Source organism: Helicoverpa zea, chromosome 25 (assembly GCF_022581195.2).
Source record: "Helicoverpa zea isolate HzStark_Cry1AcR chromosome 25, ilHelZeax1.1, whole genome shotgun sequence".
Classification (NCBI taxonomy): Eukaryota; Metazoa; Arthropoda; class Insecta; order Lepidoptera; family Noctuidae; genus Helicoverpa; species Helicoverpa zea.
The window spans coordinates 1,136,558-1,159,451 of record NC_061476.1 but is presented as its reverse complement, the minus strand read 5'-3'; the positions used below and the strand labels follow the sequence as shown (position 1 = coordinate 1,159,451).

The following is a 22,894-nucleotide window of genomic DNA, read 5'->3' as shown; positions in this document are numbered from 1 at the left end:
TGGAACACTTGTAACTAGAATCGAACTTATTTCAATTTTTGACGTTTATAAGTGCTTGCAAAGGCCTAAATGAAATAAATGATTTGAATTTGACTATGAAATAAACGCGTAGAATTTGCTCAACTGTTTCTGTAATCCTCACAGATCTAAAGGCCCACAAACAACCACGTCTAGGCGCCAAGATGTAAGAAATATTTTTGGTCACAGACAATAAGGAAATTAATGTCCTTTTCCATTACCATACAGACAGAGTCACTTCTGCATTGTTAATATTAGCAAGGATAAGGCGACATCCAAAGACTTGAAGATTACAAAATGTACTAGAAATATCGGACCTAATAACTTGCCTGTAACCCATAAGTTTTCAACCAAACCAATTCTTTTCTATCTATCTAACACGGTAGACAAAAATCCCATTGCTCCTACGCTGGAAACTATTGCCTCTTAATCTAGAACTAAGTCATCAGGGTAAATGAACACACCATCATCCAACAGCACCACGTGGTCAGGTCCTGGTGGCGCCGTCATAATGTTGAATTCTTCCTCCAGGGTCGGGAATGGTGCGTTCCATCTGCAAGTACCACCATCATTAGTTTAGAAGTAAACAGAATAAGAAGCACACTGCAAACTTTTAGTCGGGCGGTAGATTGTTAATCTTCGATTAGAGCCCGATCAAACTGTCGTTTAACAAAAATTTTGCAGTGTACGAGGGATCTCAATAGTGCTGATGAATTTTAATAAGATGATAACGAAGTAAGGCTCTTTTGAAACTGTAAAATAGTCTCCCTAAACTGGTCTAACTGTTTCCTGCAGTTTTTTGAGTTAACTGTCTTGGATGCAACATTATTTCTTTCCTTTTATCGACATTGCTGTCGCAAAACCGAAAGTTAGATGATATCAAAAAGCCGATGTTCAATCAGAGCATCTAAATTATAAGCGGGGTGTACCGAATTACTGTGAAAATGACATGAAAGACTGACCATCAATCTCTAGGTATATGTAGACCTTTACAATAGTTGATACATAAGCTAACGCACTACTTTGCTATATTAGCAACCTCCAAATAAAAAATGAAGTGCTGTTTAAGCAATTGAAGTTAAATAATGATTAATTTGAGACTGATGATCAGCCAAAAGACCTAAAAGCACCCCAAATCACTGATACGGACCTGTTAATCGGTCCCAAGTCCTCTAAAACCCACCTAGGCGCAGCCCTCGCGGTGGGGCGCGGGGCATACAGCCCCAACCCGCCGGGGGGCGACACCCCACCCGCCCCCGCCAGCGCCGCCCCGCCGCCCGCCCCAACGCCTGAAACCCCGACGCCACCCAGGGAACTTGCGTAGCTAAATACCTGGAAATAGATGGATTACTTTAAGGTCTGGTCTTAGTGATATGAATTTGAAGCGGAAACTCCGTTGATCTCTCAGCAGGCGCCCTTTGGGTACCAGGGCCAGATAACTCTTTCGAAAAATCCCGCAAACCTTGTAGCTTTCGGCCCTATGGGGTTCCTGTCATCATCATCAACATCCTCTTGTCCAATTTACTTTAGGTCGGCACGGCATATTTACTTCTTCCACAATCTCTACCTGCCATCCATTCCTGCCTCACAAGTGACATTCTTTCTAGTCAAATCATCACAATCCATCCATCGTTGCTTTGGTCGTCCACTTCAATCATCAAATCAATAGATAGATAGAATATTGAAAATAGCCGTTTGTTTCTGGAGATCAACTGAAGGTTTAAAGACTTACCTGTTGAGGCTGCGAGTGGAAATGGTTGAAGTGTGTGATGGGGGGATGGCAGTCGGTGCGGTAAGGATGCGGGGAGCGGCGGCGCGGGGAGGCGGGGGGAGACCGCACCTCGGGGGACGAGGGGGATGTTCCCCCGCCGCCTACTACGCTGCCCCCTACCATTTCACTCGCTAGAATAGAAGAGAACATTATGATAAAAGGTAGTTATGTATGTTTCGACATTGTTACCAGCTTTTTCTGAACTTGGATATCGGCTTTACAACTTTACGCTATTTGATCAATGTAAAAATTGTTATTGTTCCAGTGTGCTGCACTGTGACGCACACTATGTTTCTTCTGGTCTACTCACTCCAGCAAACAGTAAAAAATTGCGTGCGAACATTTCTAAAATGTCCGTAAAACTGTAATGCACGAACACAGGCTTCCAGTGGACTCGCGTTGTTAGACATTTTGGTGGAATCTTCAAATAACTCCGTTAAGATTATCGCACTTATTTAGCTAACTTACCTGTAGATCTGATAATGGCGACAGGTCTGGCCATAGGCGGGAGCGGAGGTGGTGGAAGCATGGAACTGCTGAAGTACGGCGGCTTCGGACTCCTCGACAGGCTATGCACCTAAGAAAAGATAATTGGCTTATTTCAATGAAAGTTGCTTCTATGAAGGAGAAAGTTTCATATCAGGTAATTTCTTCAAAGAAGACTGAGAATCATCACTTCTTGAAGGTAAATACAGAAAGCTTACTAGTCAAACAAAAACTACAAGGTATTTATTCTTACTTAAAGCTGCGACAAAATCTACCTTATTATAAAACATGGACTTAAAAGTATCTACCGGCTTTGTTACCAGTGTTAGGTGTAGACCGACCATTAACTTTGTTCGAGACGATAATTAAACCTAGTCATAAAGCCTAGTAATTTTAAAGACCACGTTTTATTACAAGGTAGAGGGGGTTTTCCATAATGTTGACATACGGACAATAAAGATAGCAGTTTCTCTGATATCTGACCTGCAACTGCTGCACCTCGGAGGGATCCTGGCAGACGAAGGTGACGAAGTCCCCGAGCGAGTCCTGCGGCGCGCCGTCGTACTTACCCACCGAGTGCTGGCTCGACAGCGCCTCTGATGCTGGAAGATATGATGAGAAATATAATTAGAAAGTGGTGCTAGAACTCTGGTCATTTCAGCTGTAAACGCTTTAGGTATAAAGAGAAGGGAAACTTTACTAGCAGCTACTGATGGAGTGAGTGCAAATAGTAAGTTTTTCCCGTGTGAGGATATGCCTCAAATAAGTTCTTACATATGGGCTTGTAGTTATATCACTTTTTCCTGGTGCACGAGTATATAACTCTCTGACTCACAAAAGTTTCATTCAATCCCAATTCTAAAAATGGCACTAGTCGCCACCATTTTCTTCATTTATCCACAAGAAGTCATTTCTGTCTGCTGGTTAACAAAAATGACTATTAAGTTATCTATGTCTTTAGCCTTTTTCTAAATTGGATATCTAAAATTGAAATCATTTTTCAAATCGCAACTATGGTTCCAGAGATAAGAGCATTGAAACAAACTGTTTAGCCTTTAGTATTACTATAGATACAATTTTTGTAGATACAGCCTTTATTTATTTGTCACGCTTATATTAGCTTCACTTTGTATGTGTTACCGTAAGATTACAAACATCGTTAGATTACAATCTATCTCGAGAGATTGTAAACTGTCGAATTATTGTGAACCGTAACATCTGATTGCAATTTAACGCATTATTTTTCGCTATATTATAATCTATCGATGAGAAATTGTCAAATTGTCAACTGTCCGAAAGCTCTCTCTGATTGGTCAGTCTTTTTGTAAGATCGACCAATCACGACCAGCCGTTCTGTTCCCATGGAGTTCCCGTAGAGTTAGGAATGAAATAGAGGTGTCAGTTAAATAAAATAAATGCTCTTCAAAAATTCTTCAAGTATTAAATTTATATAAAAATAACTCTTATAAAAATACAGTTAGGTATTTTGTCTTCAAATACAAACTAATATTTAAAAATAAAATAAAAGGGGTGCTAATTAAACAGGCTTCTTTTTAATATCATTATTCGCCCCCAAAAATGTACGTTGCCTTCTAAATTACTAAGTCAGCCACAATTAATAAAGCGTCGAGCATCTAAATAATACTATCTTAGCTACGAGTTATCTTCCACTCTAAATACAACTCAGCATGATGGTTATTTTTTTGCATCTAAATTTGTAGCATGCATTCTAACAGTAAACTTCTTAAATACTATTAAATGACATCATAAAAATATTTATTTACCTTCTAATTTTTTAACTCGTACCTACTGAGTTTTTTGTTTAAAATATAACACATCCCATATTAATTGACCCAGCATGGAAGTAAGCATGCAACATGCAGCAAGCATAACTTCTGTCACGGCTCCGGCGCTGCGGGGCTCCGGCGGTCCCATGCGAGCTTATCGTCGCAGATGGTTTTCACGCTCACCACCGCAGCTTCGGCTTGCGCCTCAGCCGCGGCGGCGAGCGCTGAAACTACCTGCGCCTCAGCTCGCAGGCCGCCTCGCCCCTCCGCGCCTACGCGATTTTGAATTGCACTCTAGGGGTAGGGCAGACAAGACTACGTGGAGTCGGTTTTGCAGCGATTCGTTTTCGTCACTAACTTCAATTTTTAATACAATTTTTAATTGTGTGTAATTTGAGTCTTAAAAATTAAGTACAATTTTTGATTTTATAAAAAATTAAACCGTCACTTATTTTTGCACGTCAAAGAGCTGTGACACCGGGAGTTGCAAAGAACATTGTCTTTTTTGACGTTCTACCAATCAGCGCGCAAGATGCATTCCGTTCTACGCCAGTTGACAATTTGACCGCTCTACATCGCTCTCGATCTTACAAAAAGACTGACCAATCAGGGAGAGCTTTCGGACAGTTGACAATTTGACAATTTCTCATCGATAGATTATAATATAGCGAAAAATAATGCGTTAAATTGCAATCAGGTGTTACGGTTTACAATAATTCGACAGTTTACAATCTCTCGAGATAGATTGTAATCTAACGATGTTTGTAATCTTACGGTGACATATGTATGTAAGAAAATCTTGGAATCTTATTTTTGTTGTCTACTCACTAGTAGGATGAGTATCGGTGGGTGGTGCCGCATGCTGGTAGAAGATAGTGTTCGACGGCACCAGCGGCGACTGCGCAGACAAGCCGGCTGAACTGTGCGGGATACCTGCTGACAAAGTATATTAAATGAAGAACTCAAAGTGACGGAGTTTTCCCAAATCCACCTAACGGCCTCTGACGTAGAATTGTTATGACTGCAACTGAGTATGTGCCCTTCCCAGGCACGAGTGTGTAACATCGCCAATTTTTACTTTTTTGTACTCAAGGCTGCTTTGTGGAAGTTTCTATAACTCTCAAAGCAATTTGACCCAAAAAAAGCACCCGGGGAACCAAGCACAGCAGTCGCGCTTGCGGCCATCGCGAACGGGGCAGCTTTATCTATGCTCTTAGCTATTCTTTACCTTCCAATATTTATATCATCATTTATGCAATCCTTTATTCCTTCTTTAGACTGTCTACCTATCCTTACTTTTACTCTTTTACTCTCAAAGGAAACAACAATGACTGAACAATGACCCAACCTCTAACATCTCAATCGAATCATCAAAAATCTTATACTTAACACACATTCCTTCAATACAATAATAACTTATTACAAAAATAAACGTGCCCGGTCACCCGGCTACAAGTGCATATACTACGAATGTAGCATCTACATGTATGTGTGAATCCGTGCGTGTGTGCGTGTCTATATTTAGTTGCGCAGGAGCACGTGCGTTGAATAACTCGAAGAGGTTGATTGACATATACGTTTTTGTGGAAGATTTTTGATGTGATTGTATTGTATTGTTGTTGTTATGAGTCATTTTGGTTTGTAATTTTTTTAGTTTTTAGCACCTTTGAAGTTTGTGAAAAGAATTTATTTTAAACTAGCTTCTGCCAGCGACTTCGTCCGCGTTAGAGTCGGACTTTGTGCAAAGAGAGGAAGAAATAATAAACACCAACCCCTCCAATTATCTAAATCTATGCGTACTTACTGCTTCTTTAAGTAATAAAATGTAAACTGTTAATAATTTGTAATTTGAACGAATATTTAAACACAAAAATAAGTAATAGGTACCAACCTATTTTATAAAATAACAACAAAAGAAAGTTAAAAATAAATTATTTAAAACCTAAAAGTCGCGCAATAAGGTTGAACGCTCTGAACGTCTATTCGCATCAATCGCACCAACAGCCAAATATTGTATGAGCTCGCGCAGCCACCGCGCCGCGAGTCGCGTCGAGCGCGGCGACCGTTGCACAAAAAATGATCCTTATAGCGTGCGTGATTCAGTATTCACGCGCGGTGGCTTATTACCGTTTTTCACGTATAACTTTGGTGTTTCTTTACCGATTTAAATCATTTTTTTTAATTAATAGATAATACTGTTAACTATGTTTAATTAGTGTGAGTGAGAGTGTTATAAACGAAATAGTAGACAAATATAATCAGAAAGCTCCGAACTGCTAAGCTACCTAGAGTTTTACGTGTTATTGTGAATCAACCATAAAAGATAGACATATGCTGCCATGGGATATTTTTTACATAATTTTATGAAGAATATTTCCGTCGTACATGGTTTCTGTGTAGATGTAACCATTAAGGCTGCACATTCGACGGAAGCTTAAAAAATGGAGTAACTTCTCCCGTTTTCCCAACATTTACCTTCACTGCTCTGCTTCTATTGATCGTAGCGTGATGGAAAGTATCCTATAACCTGCCCAGGAGTATGAAGAATATTTGTGCCAAGTTTCATTAAAATCCGTCTAGTAGTTTTTGTTTCCATAACGAACATACAGACAGACAGACAGACAGACAGACAGACAGACAGACAGACAAAAATTTTACTGATTGCATTTTTGGCATCAGTATCGATCACTAATCACCCCCTAATAGTTATTTTGGAAATATATTCAATGTACAGAATTGACCTCTCTACAGATTTATTATAAGTATAGATATTTGTAGTGTAAGGTTCTGCGTAGGTAGCGACTGCATATCTGAGCTCCTCAACCCAGTTACTCGGGCAACCCAATACCCCTTGGTAAGATTGTCATACTTACCGGCTTCTGACTACCCGCAACGACAGCCAGGACCAGTTTATCGTGCCTTGCGAACGACGGTCTCTCAAGTCTTTATAATCCAAAGAACTCGCTATAGCATTGCCCCACAAGCATCGCAGACGGGGTGGCCCTCTCGGCTGGAGGCTCGAAGGCGGCAGGCGCTGGACTGTTGTACCCGCAGTAGTAGCCTGACTCCAGCTTGATGCCGCCTCCGGACCCGCTTCGCCTCCGGTCGGCTTGCAGCCTAACCGCCTGCGGCTGAGTACCAGTGTGCCACAAGGAGCGACTGCCTATCTGATCTTAACCCAGTAACCCGGGCAACCCTATACCCTCTGGCAAGATTTTATGACTTTTGACTGCCGGTAACGACCGCCAAGGATGTTCAAAAGACAGCCAGGACCTTTAGCTCATCGTGCCTTCCAAAACACGGTCTCTTAAGTCTATAGAATCCAAAGAACTCACTATAGCATTGCCCCACGAGCATGGCAGACGGGGTGGCCCTCTCGGCTGGAGGCTCGAAGGCGGCTGGAGCTGGACTGTTGTACCCGCAGTAGTAGCCTGACTCCAGCTTGATGCCACCTCCGGACCCACTCGGAGACTCCGAACCCGTCTCTTGGAGTATTGAGGCTGGAATTAAAGGAGACTGGGGTTATTTATGTTCTTTTTGGTACAAAGATTTTGAACTGCCTATTTTGAAAATTAATTGACTGTTTTTGATAGATATCAAATCTACCTAGTACAAGCATGTTAATCAATGCTCTGCTCATAACTTTTCGGTGTGTAGAAAAAGGTTCTTTGTTAATGATGAATTTTGATGACAGAACTACATTTTTTAAAACAGAAACTCCTGTCATTTCTTTTACTAGCATTCAGATGCTATAAAAATGTATCGAATAGTTTAATTTATTTTTAAGGCTAGATTGCACTAGGTAACTATGATGATAAAAAAACAGATTTTTTACAACAGATCCAGGTTTTTAAAAGGCCGGAAACCTTAGTCAAGATCCGACCAATGTATAATTGTAATTAAATCTTGCAACCCTTAACATAGAAACTTTATTGAAATCCATACCTTTAGACAGCTTCCACAGCTCCTTGGAGGAGAAGACACCGGTCGCTAGAATAATATCGTTGCATATTACACCGTTGTACGGATTGTGACTATAGCCTGAAATCACCCATTTCAGACGTTACAATTTCATGAGGCTATCAGTTAAATTACGATTTATTTTACTACCATTTTTAAAACCCTAGAAAACCCTTAAAATACCCATTTAGAATGTGTAACAACCAGCCTTATCAAAAGATTTTTTAAGAAAATTCTGACAGACGAATTTGAGAAAATGACACTAGGGCTTGTTAGGTGATTAAACCTGCAGCTCACTCGATAAGAAGAAGAATATACTGGATTGTAGAAGTCAGATAGGCAGTCATTTCATGGAGATCCCTGATCCTATTAAACTATTTACAGGTCCATAGTAACCTAGTAGGGAAAAATCTAGGCAAATAATATTCTCTATTACAAAAACACAAACGTTTTTAAATCTAACAATAATTAGCAATGATATTCTGGTCTATGACGCACGGACTGACGTCCTGCAGTGACGCATACAGTCGTCATTAGCGTTCACAAAATAAATTATAAATAACTGTTACTTTGTATAGTGTGAATTGTTTTTCACGTAATTCATTCATGTAGTAAAAATAAATTTGTGTTGGAAAGTGTTGAATGATTTTCTGACTAGATCTTATATGATATTCTACAGCTATTCTCTGTACAAATAGATCCTACATTTTTTCCTCCCTCCTCTTCCCCTTTTGATTATTTAGTTACTTTCAATTCTCTCGTCTTCGTCAAAGATTTTACTTATTTTCCATAATTCGCCCAAAGTTACAAAACAAAAAGGTGATTATCCCCTATCAAAAATGTTGGCCCTAATATTCGATTATATAAGGATACTAGAACTTACACTTAGATAACACTTAAGCTAGACGTCTGTTTCACCATTTTCCACAAAACTTTAACAGCAAGGTTCACCTGATATTGATAAAAAATAATTAAAACATTAAATATTTACTGAAATTCTAACAGGTCCTACTTCCAACCTTCAAGATAAAGAAAATGATGAAACAGACTTTGTAACTTAATCCTAAGCCCCTGTGTATTAATTACAGGTTTCATAACTTATACTTAATAAAGCCACGACATCAAACATTTGTACAATAGAAAACATCCAACGACAATATCTACTACAGAACTGTTAATTTTCTGAAGCATTTTTTGGAAAACAACCTCAGGAAAGCGGGTGAGCCAAGCTAGTGTGTGTAAAAGTATATGCACATTGTCTTTGTATGAATCGGCGACTCGACCACTGCTGAGCGCTCCCGAACTTACGCATACATAGGCAATGTTCATGTACATTTACACACACTAGCTTGGCTCACCCGCTTTCGTGAGAAAACACATCTTCCTATTTAAAATGACCAGTTGTTTGACAAACTTTAGAAGAAGTATAGGAATAGGTACATAGAATGTTGTTTTCCAAAATCTTGCTTTAGAAAAATAAGTTGAATGTTGCATTAATACTTCTGTACTAGCTTTCAGCTTAAAAGATTGTATTATCATTTCATCAAAGAATCTTGATGAGGATGTCGACATTAAAACTGCTTATTATGAAATCATCATTGTTGATGATGAATTGAGAACAGCAGTACTAGTACAAGAAGTAAATGCAACTTAGTTTACTGATAACATCAAATCAATACCTTTTGTAGACGTATTATTTGTAAGGGGAACCAATGATAATAATAGTTTTTATTAAGTTTACAAAATAGTAGTTGTTTCAAACATTTCAAATCACGAAATAGATACTTTAACATTATAAGTAATTTGTAAGTGATAAAATAGTAATAGATTAAATAAAGGACCAATAGTTTTAAGTATCCTCAAATAATACGCATATAAAAGCATCGATAAATACGAAGATAAAAATAGTGAAAGAGAAGGAACACCGACTACATACAAATAAGTTTCAAAAAACAACAAAGGAGCAAACATTACTCTGGCAATCCCAAAATGTGATCTTTTTCCAAATTTTGATACCAATAAAAGCATGAAAAGTGTGAGTGCAAGCCAATTTGATGCAGGTATTAAGAATTTATTTTTTGAAAAATGCATAAAATGAAATTAAAAAAATAATAATTTAGGACAATACTTTTTGTGCAAACCAATCACATTGATGTTCCTTCTGCAGTGTGGCAAACAATTCTTGCAGCCTCTTCAACTTTGAAACTATTTTCTTCCCAGATAGGCATCTTAAGGGAATCTTGTCGATGGGAATCTTCGTATTCCTATTTCATTGTCACCACTCATTCTCATTTGTGTCATATGTAAGTACTATTATGTCACATAGATTCTATTAACACTCGACTGCATAACGATCATCACCATGCATTCCAAAATCATTAAAGAATAATCTGAAAACTTTGCTTGAGACTCTAAGGAGAGTGGTAAAGCCAGAATATTCTTTGACGCTGCCATCGTAACTAACAATACAATGATCAAATCTAACTTCAAAGAACACGCCAAGCAATTGCTGGAAAGTTTGTCCTTCACCGTCTCTTTTTCCCACCCATAAGACTAGGCATCGGTGGAAAGTGGTGCTGTCCAATATAATCGAGAAAAATGCTAATTTCATGAACCCTATTTCAATATGTTGACTTCGACAATTGTTTGCCACAAAACTGAAGAAGGAACGCAAAACAACACACGTGTCACATACGATATAGACGCCAGTTACCTTTACTCTTAGCCTCGTGTTCATTCTCTTTGTCCCTAGGCGTCTGAGGCGATAGCGAACCGCTAAGTATATCTGAAATCACACCAACTTCATTGTATATGTGCAAAGCTACGTACAGATTAGGCGTCATAGCGTTTTATAGGACCATAGGTATTGAACTAACGTTCCTGTGTACGCGTAAGGGTGCGTCCTGTGTGGGCAAATTAACCCGAATGCGATGCGAAGCGAATCGAAATAAATATTAATGCTGCATCATCCACGTCCCGTTCAAAGAAAGCTACTATTTGTTGTTCGCTTCGCTTTCGCATCCAGATCACTTGCTAGGACGCACTGACATAGACTATGTCTATGTATATTAAGACGGCTAGCCTGTACAAAGTTTTAGAGACCAATGATGTAATGGTAAATGGAATTGCAGTTTGTGATGATGAAGAGTGTAGAGGCTAAGCTTTTCTTTGATTTTGCTACGCTACGCCAAGCCTTAGATATTGAAATGAATGGCGATGTTGGAGATTAGAAAACGATTTATAATGAATTTGCACTGTTGTAAGTTGCGAGAACCAGACATTATCTTCAGCAACAAACAGACTAGAGACACTACTTCTTAAAGTATCTTCATTTAAAGATGAAAAAGAATACAGTTAAGAAAAGTGTAAAACTTATAAGATAAAGTGCAAAGTTGGATAGCGCCTCAAAGTTTAAATACATGCAAAAGCTAGATCATGTTATTACTAATTATATCTACTACTATTGAACATAATTCTAATGCAAAAAAAATAAAATAAAGGATGACTGTCGATCACTTCTGTATCCTGATCTTAAAGCACTTTGTCTTTATTTAGATGCATCTTATATTGCTTCAGCACTTCCCTTTTTAGCTACAGTCGCATTGCAGTCAGTTTGAATCTAATTTCTCTATAACCAACAGTCATCTTAATTTAACACCCGTATCCACAATCCATACTTTAGTAAACGTGAAAGCAATGGCACGTTCACCGATGCAAACTCAGCAAGCAACATCAATTTCAATTTGAGCTACTATAGACGTTCTTAACAATATCTTGTCTTCAAAGTTCCACATTTACCAAAGTATGTACATATTGCAAATACAAGTAACAAAAACCAACAAAGCAAATTCAACAGTATTGAGCGAGAGACCTGGTAGACGGTCGCTCCCATTACCATAGCTGTTAATAAAGTTCGCCAGATAGAGGTCCAGTTCTCTAACAGACACGTTGATGTGGTAGGGGTTCACGCAGAGACCCGGCTGGGTGCACTCTGGGTGTTTCTCTAGGCGCTCGCCGTCCGTGCTCTCAAGGGGGATCGCTTTGAATAGAATCACCATTACCAGGTCTAGACGCCATACCTGGAATGGGGAAAGGAAATATTAGTTTCGTTAAGTTGTGAAATAGGATTGTGATCGTTTTGTCTTAGGCAGAATCTAAAACTTTTTCCACAATTTGATCCTTGATGTACCTCATTGCAAACATCAATGCAATTTAGACGTTACTTTTTATGTACTCAGATAATCATCTTCAACGTTCGCATAACCTTTAGTAGAAATACCATTATTTCTACCATCAAACCTTTAATTTGCAATCCAGCATTAACCATTACTAACTAGAGCACGAGTTTCATTCAGAATAAAACAGTCACCAATCCTCTTTATATTTTCTGCCTTGAAACCTTTATCAACGCCATCTTTCAATAGTCAAAATCCATATACTTTCTTGTTAATACGAAGCTACTATTGGAATGAGCAACTATGGTTTTAATAAGAACTATTCAAGGCCTAAATGAATCAAATTAACTTTAACACTCACTTTATCAGCCTGGCGCAGACAATCTATCCTCCTCATCTTGCCCTTCTGGTCGGGGTTGGAGAGCACGCAGACAGCCGGCCGCTTCCCCGTGATGCTCAACACGAAGTCTTCCCGACAATCCTGAGTGATGTCTTTGCGTAACTTCCCTAGCAACCGCGACGCCCATTTCTGTTTCACTTCTGCTTTCTCGTTCTGGAATTATTTGGGGGGTTCTGTTAGTTTTAGGGTACTTTCTTTTTGAATTCCGGTTTTAAACTACTTTATTATTATCTAAAATCTGTAACAGCCAGCCTTTTGGGCACGATCCCCGCTAACAGCGATGCGGATGAATTTTTTGATACTTAGTTTTAATATTTCCCCCTTATTTTTTTTTGTAAATCTGAAAATCTACGTTTTAAAAGAATTAAATCTGTAACGCTTTAATTATCTTTTGTTACAATGATGTGATAATTTGCATATACAGGGTTACTTGTAAGTAGTCCGCATCCTTTCATGAGGTGATAGTACCTCTATAGGTCAATACGGACAAATTTGACCATGGGATACACTGGGCAAAAGTTAACCCGTTTCAATATAATCGAACTTCAAGATCTTTTCTTAAAAAGTCGTCTAGGTACACGTATAAATTTTTATTATTAGTCAAAAGTCTCGTTTTTGTGTGTTTTTGGATAGAAGATGAATCACTTCGTAATAACAAACCATAAAACTGTACAAATCACAGAGGAAATTATAGCGAACAACAATTACTTTTTTAGTGGCTATTTTCTCAAAAATATTACTCTTCATTTTTTTGTGGAGAATACTTAAATAACATCTACATTTATCTAGCTTTCCAAAAAGGCACAAAACACACACAAAACCCGCAAAACGTTATATCTAACAATAAAAAATTATACGTGTACCTAGACGAATCTTTAAGAAAAGATCTTGAAATTCGATTATCTTGAAACGGGTTAACTTTTGCCCAGTGTATCCCATAGTCAAATTTGTCCGTATTGACCTATAGAGGTACTATCACCTCATGAAAGGATGCGGACTACTTACAAGTAACCCTGTATAAAATGTAAGTTTTTAATCCCTACACTGCAAATGCACCCACCACCACCCCAAATATACTCATGGGTTTGTAGACAGAGTCTTCAGGCGCAAATTCTATTGCCACATTGAAAGCAATAGCTGTCAGACCCCACATGGACACACATATTAACTTCGTCTCTGGACGTTTGTGATCACATGAAGAAGAAGGGTCCCGGAAAACCTAACTTAAGTCTAGTAAACACTAGTACACCTTAGTGTGTTGGTTTTAGGTACTTCACGTGACTGTGTCTGAATTATAGAGATTCATTTAGCTTTAATTACTAATTTTGACTGAAGTATCCAGTAGGACACTACACTCAAACTCCTCTTACCAAAGATCCTTATAATGATCTAAAATTATTTGCTTTATTTACCTGCAGTTCATATTTAGTATGGCGTTCCTCCTCGAGACTCATCCGCTTCTCGTGTTTCTTGTAATATTTCCGTTTGGCCGCTTGTAAATTGAACCAAGTATACGAAAAGGACTTTACAAATGGCATCAGGGCCTCTATGAACGGATGGAACTCGTCCTGTGAACAAGGAAAACATTCAAAACAGGTATTAACTTGGTATATTGAATTTTCTTTAATGGCGCCCACCGTGGGACTAGCCAATCCAGACTGGATTCCATGAATACTGCCCCGCTCCGTTTTTCTGATGTAGTAAATTGATCAGTTAAGACGTATTCAAGTTTGTATGGACCAAACTTTTGTTTAACTTATAAAATCTTTTAAATATTCAAAGATTTCTCCAATGACGTTGAAAGGTTTAAACTATCCGAATTGATGAGTGCAGTTTCGTTCACATATATATTCGATTTTTAAATAAACAAAACGATCAACAATGTTTTGGAAATCTATAAATAAACTGAAAAGTTAGTTTTCATATCTATTCGTTGTGTTAAATACGACCATTAAGACGAAGATATATCTACCAACTGATTGGACATACAATTTGTAAAACGGTAATGAAAAAATAAATTTACGGTAAACCAGACTTGTAGACAAAACCAAGTAAATCCGGGCTAATTTATTATGCTAAATGCTGCTGACGTGAGCTTTTCCAGGTGGAAACCAATTTCATCGGAAATGAGAAATCAAATACTTCACTATAACAAAGTTTCGCATTTAAATAGGCATAGACCAAATATTTGATTTTATTTTAGTTATAAATAAACAGATGAACTAGCCATTCTTTGTAAACCTAGAACACTTTATTTATTTTAAGCTTAGGCTACAATTTTGCTTTCAAAACTGACTCTGCCTACAGTCTACAATATTTTATATTCAACCATTTAAGTACTACATATGAATCTCTATTTAAATGCTTTGTTCCAATTCATTTATTATTTTATTCAGCTTTGTAAGTTTGACCTACAAAGATATGAGTGACTAATGTCTAGCCTCATAATAATCGAACTTCACATTTCTTTCTTCAAACTTTACTCAGCTTAGCCTACTTACTACTACGTCAAAACGAGACTTGTAAAAAGCCAAAACCCATAAAAAACAAGACACTTATAATCTTTCAGTTTACGATTCCTCAAAATAAGATCCCACATTAAATGCCAATCGTGTCCAAAAATCCACGCGTGGCATCGATTAACATTCCATTCCTGACACCTGTCATAAACGTCAAAAACCTAACTTATTATTCAACGGCAGTAGGCCTAATTATGTCATGTACGAACAAAAGAAAAAAGATCTACGTGCACACAGGCAGAAATTAATAACGTATGCACCGCGCATGCGCGAAACAAATACTGTATTGTAATGCCTGAATCATAGCGTAATGTATGCAAATGTACTGTGATTTACCGCCTACCCGATTCGGCTATCAGAATTTACCATCGATTTTCGCGACTTTCGTGAAACGATTTTTGAGATGACATTATTGATTTTTGATGTATCCCTTTCTTATGCTGTGGTGACCACATTCTTTTGTGGCGCGACCAGAATTTTAATCGATCAATGGCATTTTATGATGTTTCGACGTGTGTGCTGCTTCAAGATGAGCTTTAACAAACTTGTATATTCTTTCCTCTTTTAAAAGGAAAATATATTCACTTGTCCTGAATTCACTCATAAAGATTCATATCATAATGCTCATTATCCTATAGATTGGTCAATTTGGTTAAACCAAGTTCTTAAGAAACAAATGAAAGATGTAACAAAGTATAAAGTAACAAAGGCAGAAAAAAGTGTGCTCGAAATATATTAAGGAGCAGGGACCATGGCGATAATATTAAAGATCGTGACGGGCATAGTGCAAGTATTCGGACAGACATATGTTTAAAAACTTTGCCAAGAAACGTGACTAGACTACCACTGTCACTTATCACGGAAGATCCATTAAATGTTATTGAAAAGGGAGCATTTGGAAATCTAAAAGCTTTGGATATTTTCGAAACAGACAAAGGAGCAAAATAATTCTTTAGGCTCATAATAATAATCTGATTTCTGCAGTACTCCTTGATACGGCACGTATTGTGAGGAGGTTTCTGTCTCTGGGACCCTAACCACCGGTACCTTGGACCCTGTGCCCGATATCGGTGGCAACCTATTTTTTATATTTTTAAATGTTTTTTATTTTTATATTTAATATTTAAAAATGTAAATTATATGCTGGAAAATAAATAAATACCAAAATCTGATTAAATCATCGATATATTTTTTTATAGACTCTATGCAAAAAAAATATATGGAACGTGGTAATCAAAGGAAAATAAATAATGATGTGAGACAAATCACTAAATTGGTCGTATAACCGAAAAATAATTAGTAATTCCGTTAGTAGAAGCAGATTGAAAATACATAGATATATACCAGCTGTTATATTAGTAATATGTGTTACTTTGGATCATTAATCGCACCTTCAACTGTTATAATGTGTAATGTAAAACCATAAAACTTTGATGGGTTCATTTACATGTCATGGAACTATCAACAGCATTAAAAGTTACACTAACGTACTATAATTTATATAATACTCGATTTCCATGCTCTTTGACTCAGAAACCCTCATTTCTAGGACAAAAAAACTATACCATAAATCTCTGAAATATTCAGGTAAAACCAAAGACAGTTTTAATTACATACAAAGTCCTAATCGAACACAATTGTGACAGTCATCCAAGACTATAAAATATTCCCAATGGAAACTCAACTAAAAACGAAGAAGATAAATCTGACACTAAAACATCAGAAAACAAAGAACAGACTATCCACACAGTTAATAACATTAAAATTGATACTAACACAGGCGAACATATTAACCTTCTGTTGAAAAGAGCTAGTATAGACGACATCTTTAGACTCGACTAAAACCGTCTGACAGTAAATATAGAACGAGAATTAGCAATGGCATATAAATAGTAGCAGGTAGCTAGCTCATTGCCTATCAACAGCCAAAAGGAGAACTTCGAATGACAACTCAGGAAAATTATTTTAACGTCAAATATTATTTGAATTTGTTGTGAACTTTGTCTTGGTAGAAACTCTTCAAGGTGAGTGGTGGATTCAGTTTTCTTGACAAAGCAACATGACTTGGGTGTGAGTTTTCTATTCAATATTCTATAATTGTCTATCTAGTCTAGATCCTGTTAGTGTCTGATTGATGGGCTATGCTTTGTCCACTATAAGTAAATAGGGTGTATTACTTAAAATGTAAGTTTATGAGATATACCGAATACCTAGTGTGGGTTGGGGATTGTTGTTACTTTAATGATGATTTCCACGGGGGTTGTTATTTAATTATTAAACATCTAATTTATAATAAATATCCACGTCATTCTATAAGATTATTCTATTCTTTATATTGCCATCTTCATTTGTTTATTTATCTACTGTATTAAGAGTATATTCTTCTTCTAACTTCTCGTCATGCTCATTTTATTTAATTTCATCTTCTTTTTCAATGTTTCGCAAATGGATACAAGTCCATCTACTCACGGAACTAATAAATTAATGTCTGTTTCAGAGTTTATTGTATTATTATCGCAGGAATTCGCTTGTCGATGGCGAAGTCTCTGTCCTACTTGGGATCGACTTCAACAATACTTTATCGAAGAACGTGAATAGAAAATCTATGTTTGTCGTGTGCATTTAGTAACCCTTTGTTTAGAATTTATCAAATGGCACTTATTTATCTTCATTTTCTATTTATAGTCCCAAAATATGACGAAAAGAATTAAAGCTTTAGTTTCTATCGTCAATATGATTGGTGCCTACGGTTTATTTTGTATTTCTTTCTTCGATCCATTAATATTTTAATAAGTGTAGCATTTAATTTCCGAAATTCTGTAAGAATTCCAACATCCATAGCCAGTAAACTGAACCTCATACGGACAACAGCATCATGAATGAAAGAACCAAATCAAAGTTCACAACATCACACAACTTTACAACTCAATCATCCCACACACCTCAGCCAATCGACAACAAATCCAAGAAAATAGAAAGAAAAACTTCCAAACTCCAAATGATTGATTGGCCAAACAAAACCGGTCGACTTCCGCGGGTATAAACAAAAAGGTCTAGTCAAAACATTGAGTTGGCTGCTGCTGTAGACGAACCACTGCCAGTGCCAGCGCCTGGTGTCTTCCCTTGGCAGGATCCATGGTCACACGTGGACGGAATCCCCTTGTTATAAAATTATCGGTTTTATCATGCCAAATGTCAGAGTCAATAGCCTCACCGAAATTTTTCGCGCGCAGTTATTTCTTCGCCCGTATTTTCAAGTGCAGGCAACTGTTTATAGATTTCGACGTCTGCCTTTCAATTATTTCCGCTCTTTAATTTTGTTGGTGTAACTTTCAGCTTTGAATATCTTTACCCTCCACAGGTGTTTAAAATGAAGGATAATCTAAAATTAATCTATTAAGCCAATATTTTTAACTTTGATCGCTCAATATACTCAACGTTGATAAACAAACATCCTCATGATAACATTTAAAAAGCTTAACACAACCTCATTATCCAAAACAAACAACCATATTGGAAACACGGCCAAAATGCGCGCGAAATAAAAATATAAAAATGGTGCTCGTAAAACTATCACAATACTCTGGCGATAAGGTGCAAATATTTGGCAAATATAAGAACAACAAATGCTGAATAGTAAGATTGTTGGCAATGGTTCGCTCATAGTGGATTCTCGGTACGAGCCGGCTCTGCTACTATGATGATATCATACACGGGAATCGCGATATTCATGTTATTATACTTTTAGACGAGGCGCACATTGACGATAAAATCGACCGCTCGTAGATAGTTGACGGCTAACGAACTGCAATCTGGAACACGAATACTAAGTCAAACCGCAGCCCAATCGAACGATCCGGCGATTATTTTGTCGTGAATAGATAAACTATGGGACGCGCTCTCACTGTCAATGTGACCAGCACAGAAAATGTTTAACTCCTCAACATTGGCACTGCAACTATCCTAAAATAATTCTCAGTACGAACTGATTAAAAGGCCGTGTGGCAATAATAAAATGCCTTATCAAATAAACGAACTATTAGGACAACTTCCAACGAGCCATGCCAAAACACTGGAGTGCGTTCACCCAGGTTTTGGCGGCAAATCAGGAGCTGACGTTTACTTCATTATATTTTTTTTTTTCTCTTTATTTCGTGCGTACAATTTATTTTATAGACATTGGCGCTGGTTCATTGGGGATGCCCGGATGGACTTGGCCGTGGCACCGGTTGGCGTACCTAACTGGGTCGTCGACGTCACACAGGAGAACTGGCCAAAATCACGGCACACGCGGAAAGACGCCGTGAAAAAAAGCGCGCGGCGGCCATCTTGCCACGCGCGGTTTTGGCGCGCAACAAGTGATGCGTACGAAGGCGGTTATCGCACGCAGCACGTAAATTTACAATAAATCCTATTGTAAGTGGAATGCAAAATGTTTGTGCGATTATATGTATTTAGGTACTTAAACGGTATGCATTCGAAATATGTTGAAAAGCTTCTTAGAAACATGTGTGCAGTGCACCTGTCTTGTTGCATATATTTGTATGTTAATGTTTGCGGCGGATTAGAGAGCCGCTAATGAACTATCAAATACATCGATATGCACAATGTGCTATGGAACGGCGCAATCTGCTTTACTGAGGGAAAATTGTTATGCAAGCTAGTTTTCAGAAAATCGAGTTACATGCTTGCATGTGCAATGTAGTTTTCAAGGCTAAATACGTTTTTGTTTAACCTAACAAAGCTTGTATAGGTATCTACACATTTGATACATACATATTTCTTACATTGTTTCACATAAAACATTTGGTGGATTAAGCTCAATCTCCTCTATCATATTATAATAGGTAAAAAGATGACATCTGTTTCCAAAATTAAGAGGAATCAGAAAGTTTCTATAAAATAATCATAAACGTTGTCTCTATACGTAAATGATTATTTAAATGCATTTTTCTTGGTAATCTTTACCATACCTAATCAGAGAATTACTACATTTTCCATTTATAATAATGCACCTGTTACTCATTGCAGTGTTCCTAAAGCGAAGGTCTTTTATGCTCATAATAAATTGTCATACATAAGTAGTGGTTAAGGACATGGAAGAAAAACCTCATTTTACCTGCACGGAAAATGAATGCTATAATTTTTACATACATAACTTTTACGTATAGGGAATCGAGTACGCTAATATTCGTAAATCGCTAAATGGTCGCAATTTCAAGTTAGACATGAATGGTGTTACTACAAAAACTTAAACATCTGTTTTACACTTGTCTAATAAAATTGTGGCTGCAAAATGGGCCTTATGACAACGTCACAATCTTCATTTTTTAGACAAGTGTTCAACAGACGTTTAAAAGTTTTTGTGATACGACGGGAAATCTCTATCTACATAACTGTCAAAAACGTTGCAAGTAGTAAGTTAATAGAGGTGAATAATTACCTAACTATTCTTGCACTTTTTTGTTCCCAAATTATCATTAAAGAGAGCTACATCATACGATTCTTTTGCTTGTCCAATAAGACTGGGCTAATCCAAAATAGCATAGATATAATGCATTGAAACCATCACGAACATTTTTCAGCACACGTGGCTAGTTTTACGAGCTCGATCGTAAAAACGATATGGTGTCAAGAAAATACAATAATTTCGTAACGAGATCTTTGAAAACATAGTTGAATACAACTCAACTTTCTGTGTGGGTTTAAGTAAATACTGGTTAGTAATTAGAATGTTTGCGATTTATGTAGATGACTTTTTAATGTGAAACCTATGTAATGGAAAAAATTATAACACTAAAGCCATAGCAAAATAATTGGTCGTAAGTAAATAATGTATGAGTATTTCATTTATACAATATTTCAAGTCAAAAAAGTTATAACGTCAATCGTCTTAAAACGATAAACAAGGAATCACAAACAGAGAAGTTTCAGTTCAATAAGCACTAGAATACCAGTTCACGGACATGGACAATCTATCTATCGGATTTCTACAATCAAGTTTCTCAGTAACACCCCTTGATCTTGACAAACATTGATATAATTATTTTGGTGACACAATGGTGAAAGGTCTACAAATACTCTCTAAAGAATATCATGCTTTCTAAACACGAAGGGTTCGCAATACGTTCAAATGAGATACCTTCAAATAAATAGATTTGTTCCGATTCTAGGTGCGGACAGTATAGGTATTTATACTGAACAACTTGAGTAATAGTAACAGCTGAACACTGGCGCACAAATAGAAAATAGTTTCAAGAACTAAAGTTCTGGCTTCAGTGGCAGCGGGAGGAAGGGAAAACGCTTCAGCTTATTAGTTAAGAAATAGGTGACGAAGATGATGTTGCAAAAGAAAATATGATCATAATTTAGACCATGATTAAGCTATGCTTATAGAAAAAGACTAGAGTAGGATCATAAGAAGTAGGACAGTCAATAATTCAGAAGAAATTATTTGCCTATCTTTCTGAATTACCAAATCGGCCAGGGATTTAATTAAAACACATGATGTGACTATGTATATGTCTACCTTAAGGCCGGGCGACGAAGCACACTAAACAAAATTAGAGACGTAGAAATCATTATTATCATGATTGTAAATAATAAAAACTCCTCTAATATAAATAAACAGATAAGTACAACAACCAAATGAACACACTATTCCATATAAAATAGATCCCATTTTCATTTATCGCTGCAACAGAGGCCGTACCTCAGTCGCAATCCAGCGACCTTCTGAGGCAGAACTTACATCAAGTTGTTTCGTTCAAAGTTCGGGCGACGCAAAACGTTAGCGTTTTTTACGACGCAGTCCTATGTGTGGTGGAATGGGGGTAGGCAGGAATGTAGGTTGTGAAGGGATGAGGGATAAAGGTGAAGTAGCTATTTAGAGAATATAATATAATGCTCATCATCATCATCTGCCTAAACCAAATGGGGTAGGCAGGAATGTGGGTCGAGAAGAGTTGAGGGACGAAGGTGCCGTAGGTTTTTATGTGATAAATTAAACTAAATCAGCATCATATGGCTAGCCTTTTCCAAACTATGTTGGAGTCTGTTTTAAGTCTAGCAGGATGCTGCTGAATACCAGTGTTTTACAAAGAGCGACTGTGTTTACAATAAATAATGCTTTAAATCATGAAAACATATTTCGTGACAGAAGACACCGGTGTATCTAAAATGAATGGATCTACATATATTGCCAAATGCCGTTTCTGTTGTTAAGCAAAAGGAAAGATATTGACATCACAAAGAAAGCACATCCTTTAGTTTCAGATCTCAAGGAGTAAAGACCTTAATAACCCCATTAGGAGTAAGCAGCTTAATAAGGCCATATTAACTTGTGTGGAATCTTCGTCTGTTTTTCTTATGTCAGCTCGACCTAATTATTTAAAGTTATCAACTTATATCGAAGGCAAACGATAAGCCTCTCAATATGAAGCGTGTTGGGAACAGACAGCCGCACTAGGGCAAATGTTTATTATAAGGAAACACAACCTTTGATAGGTTACTTGGTTTTATTATTCTGATTGATTCAGAAGGCTTTTTAGCACCTCTGACGGACGAATTTCAATAACTTATCTGTTGATTTGCTTACTAGAGAATTTGAATTCCTTTTTTGGGCATATGTCAAAATTATATGTTATTGAAGACCGCAGTAAGACTTTGTATTCAAGTCTTCAAATTTTGGTAGCGCAAAAACTAATGACTGGAAATTCACCACAAAAGCTTAAAGCAGAGATTGACATGAACGTCAACGATCACGATAAAAGCTCTTT

At 37.3% G+C, this 22,894-nt stretch overlaps 1 protein-coding gene across 11 annotated transcripts in view; it reads right to left on the bottom strand.

Annotated features, from left to right (window-relative positions):
• LOC124642657 (nuclear factor 1 B-type) overlaps positions 1-22,894 on the bottom strand; it is a 47,302-nt gene that overhangs the window by 4,778 nt on the left and 19,630 nt on the right. For 3 of the 11 annotated variants that reach the window (XM_047181239.1, XM_047181229.1, XM_047181237.1), the window contains exons 2-13: positions 14,010-14,165; positions 12,559-12,750; positions 11,894-12,101; positions 10,736-10,807; positions 8,008-8,103; positions 7,398-7,562; positions 4,891-4,998; positions 2,759-2,877; positions 2,258-2,366; positions 1,751-1,920; positions 1,169-1,350; positions 483-571 (exon numbers count right to left, since the gene is read on the bottom strand). In XM_047181239.1, coding sequence (XP_047037195.1) covers positions 483-571; positions 1,169-1,350; positions 1,751-1,920; positions 2,258-2,366; positions 2,759-2,877; positions 4,891-4,998; positions 7,398-7,562; positions 8,008-8,103; positions 10,736-10,807; positions 11,894-12,101; positions 12,559-12,750; positions 14,010-14,135 — 1,636 coding nt within the window. In that variant the 5' untranslated portion in view covers positions 14,136-14,165. The remainder of the gene's footprint in view (positions 1-482; positions 572-1,168; positions 1,351-1,750; positions 1,921-2,257; positions 2,367-2,758; positions 2,878-4,890; positions 4,999-7,397; positions 7,563-8,007; positions 8,104-10,735; positions 10,808-11,893; positions 12,102-12,558; positions 12,751-14,009; positions 14,166-22,894) is intronic. The other 8 variants (XM_047181234.1, XM_047181231.1, XM_047181235.1 and 5 more) reach the window with 8 other exon arrangements.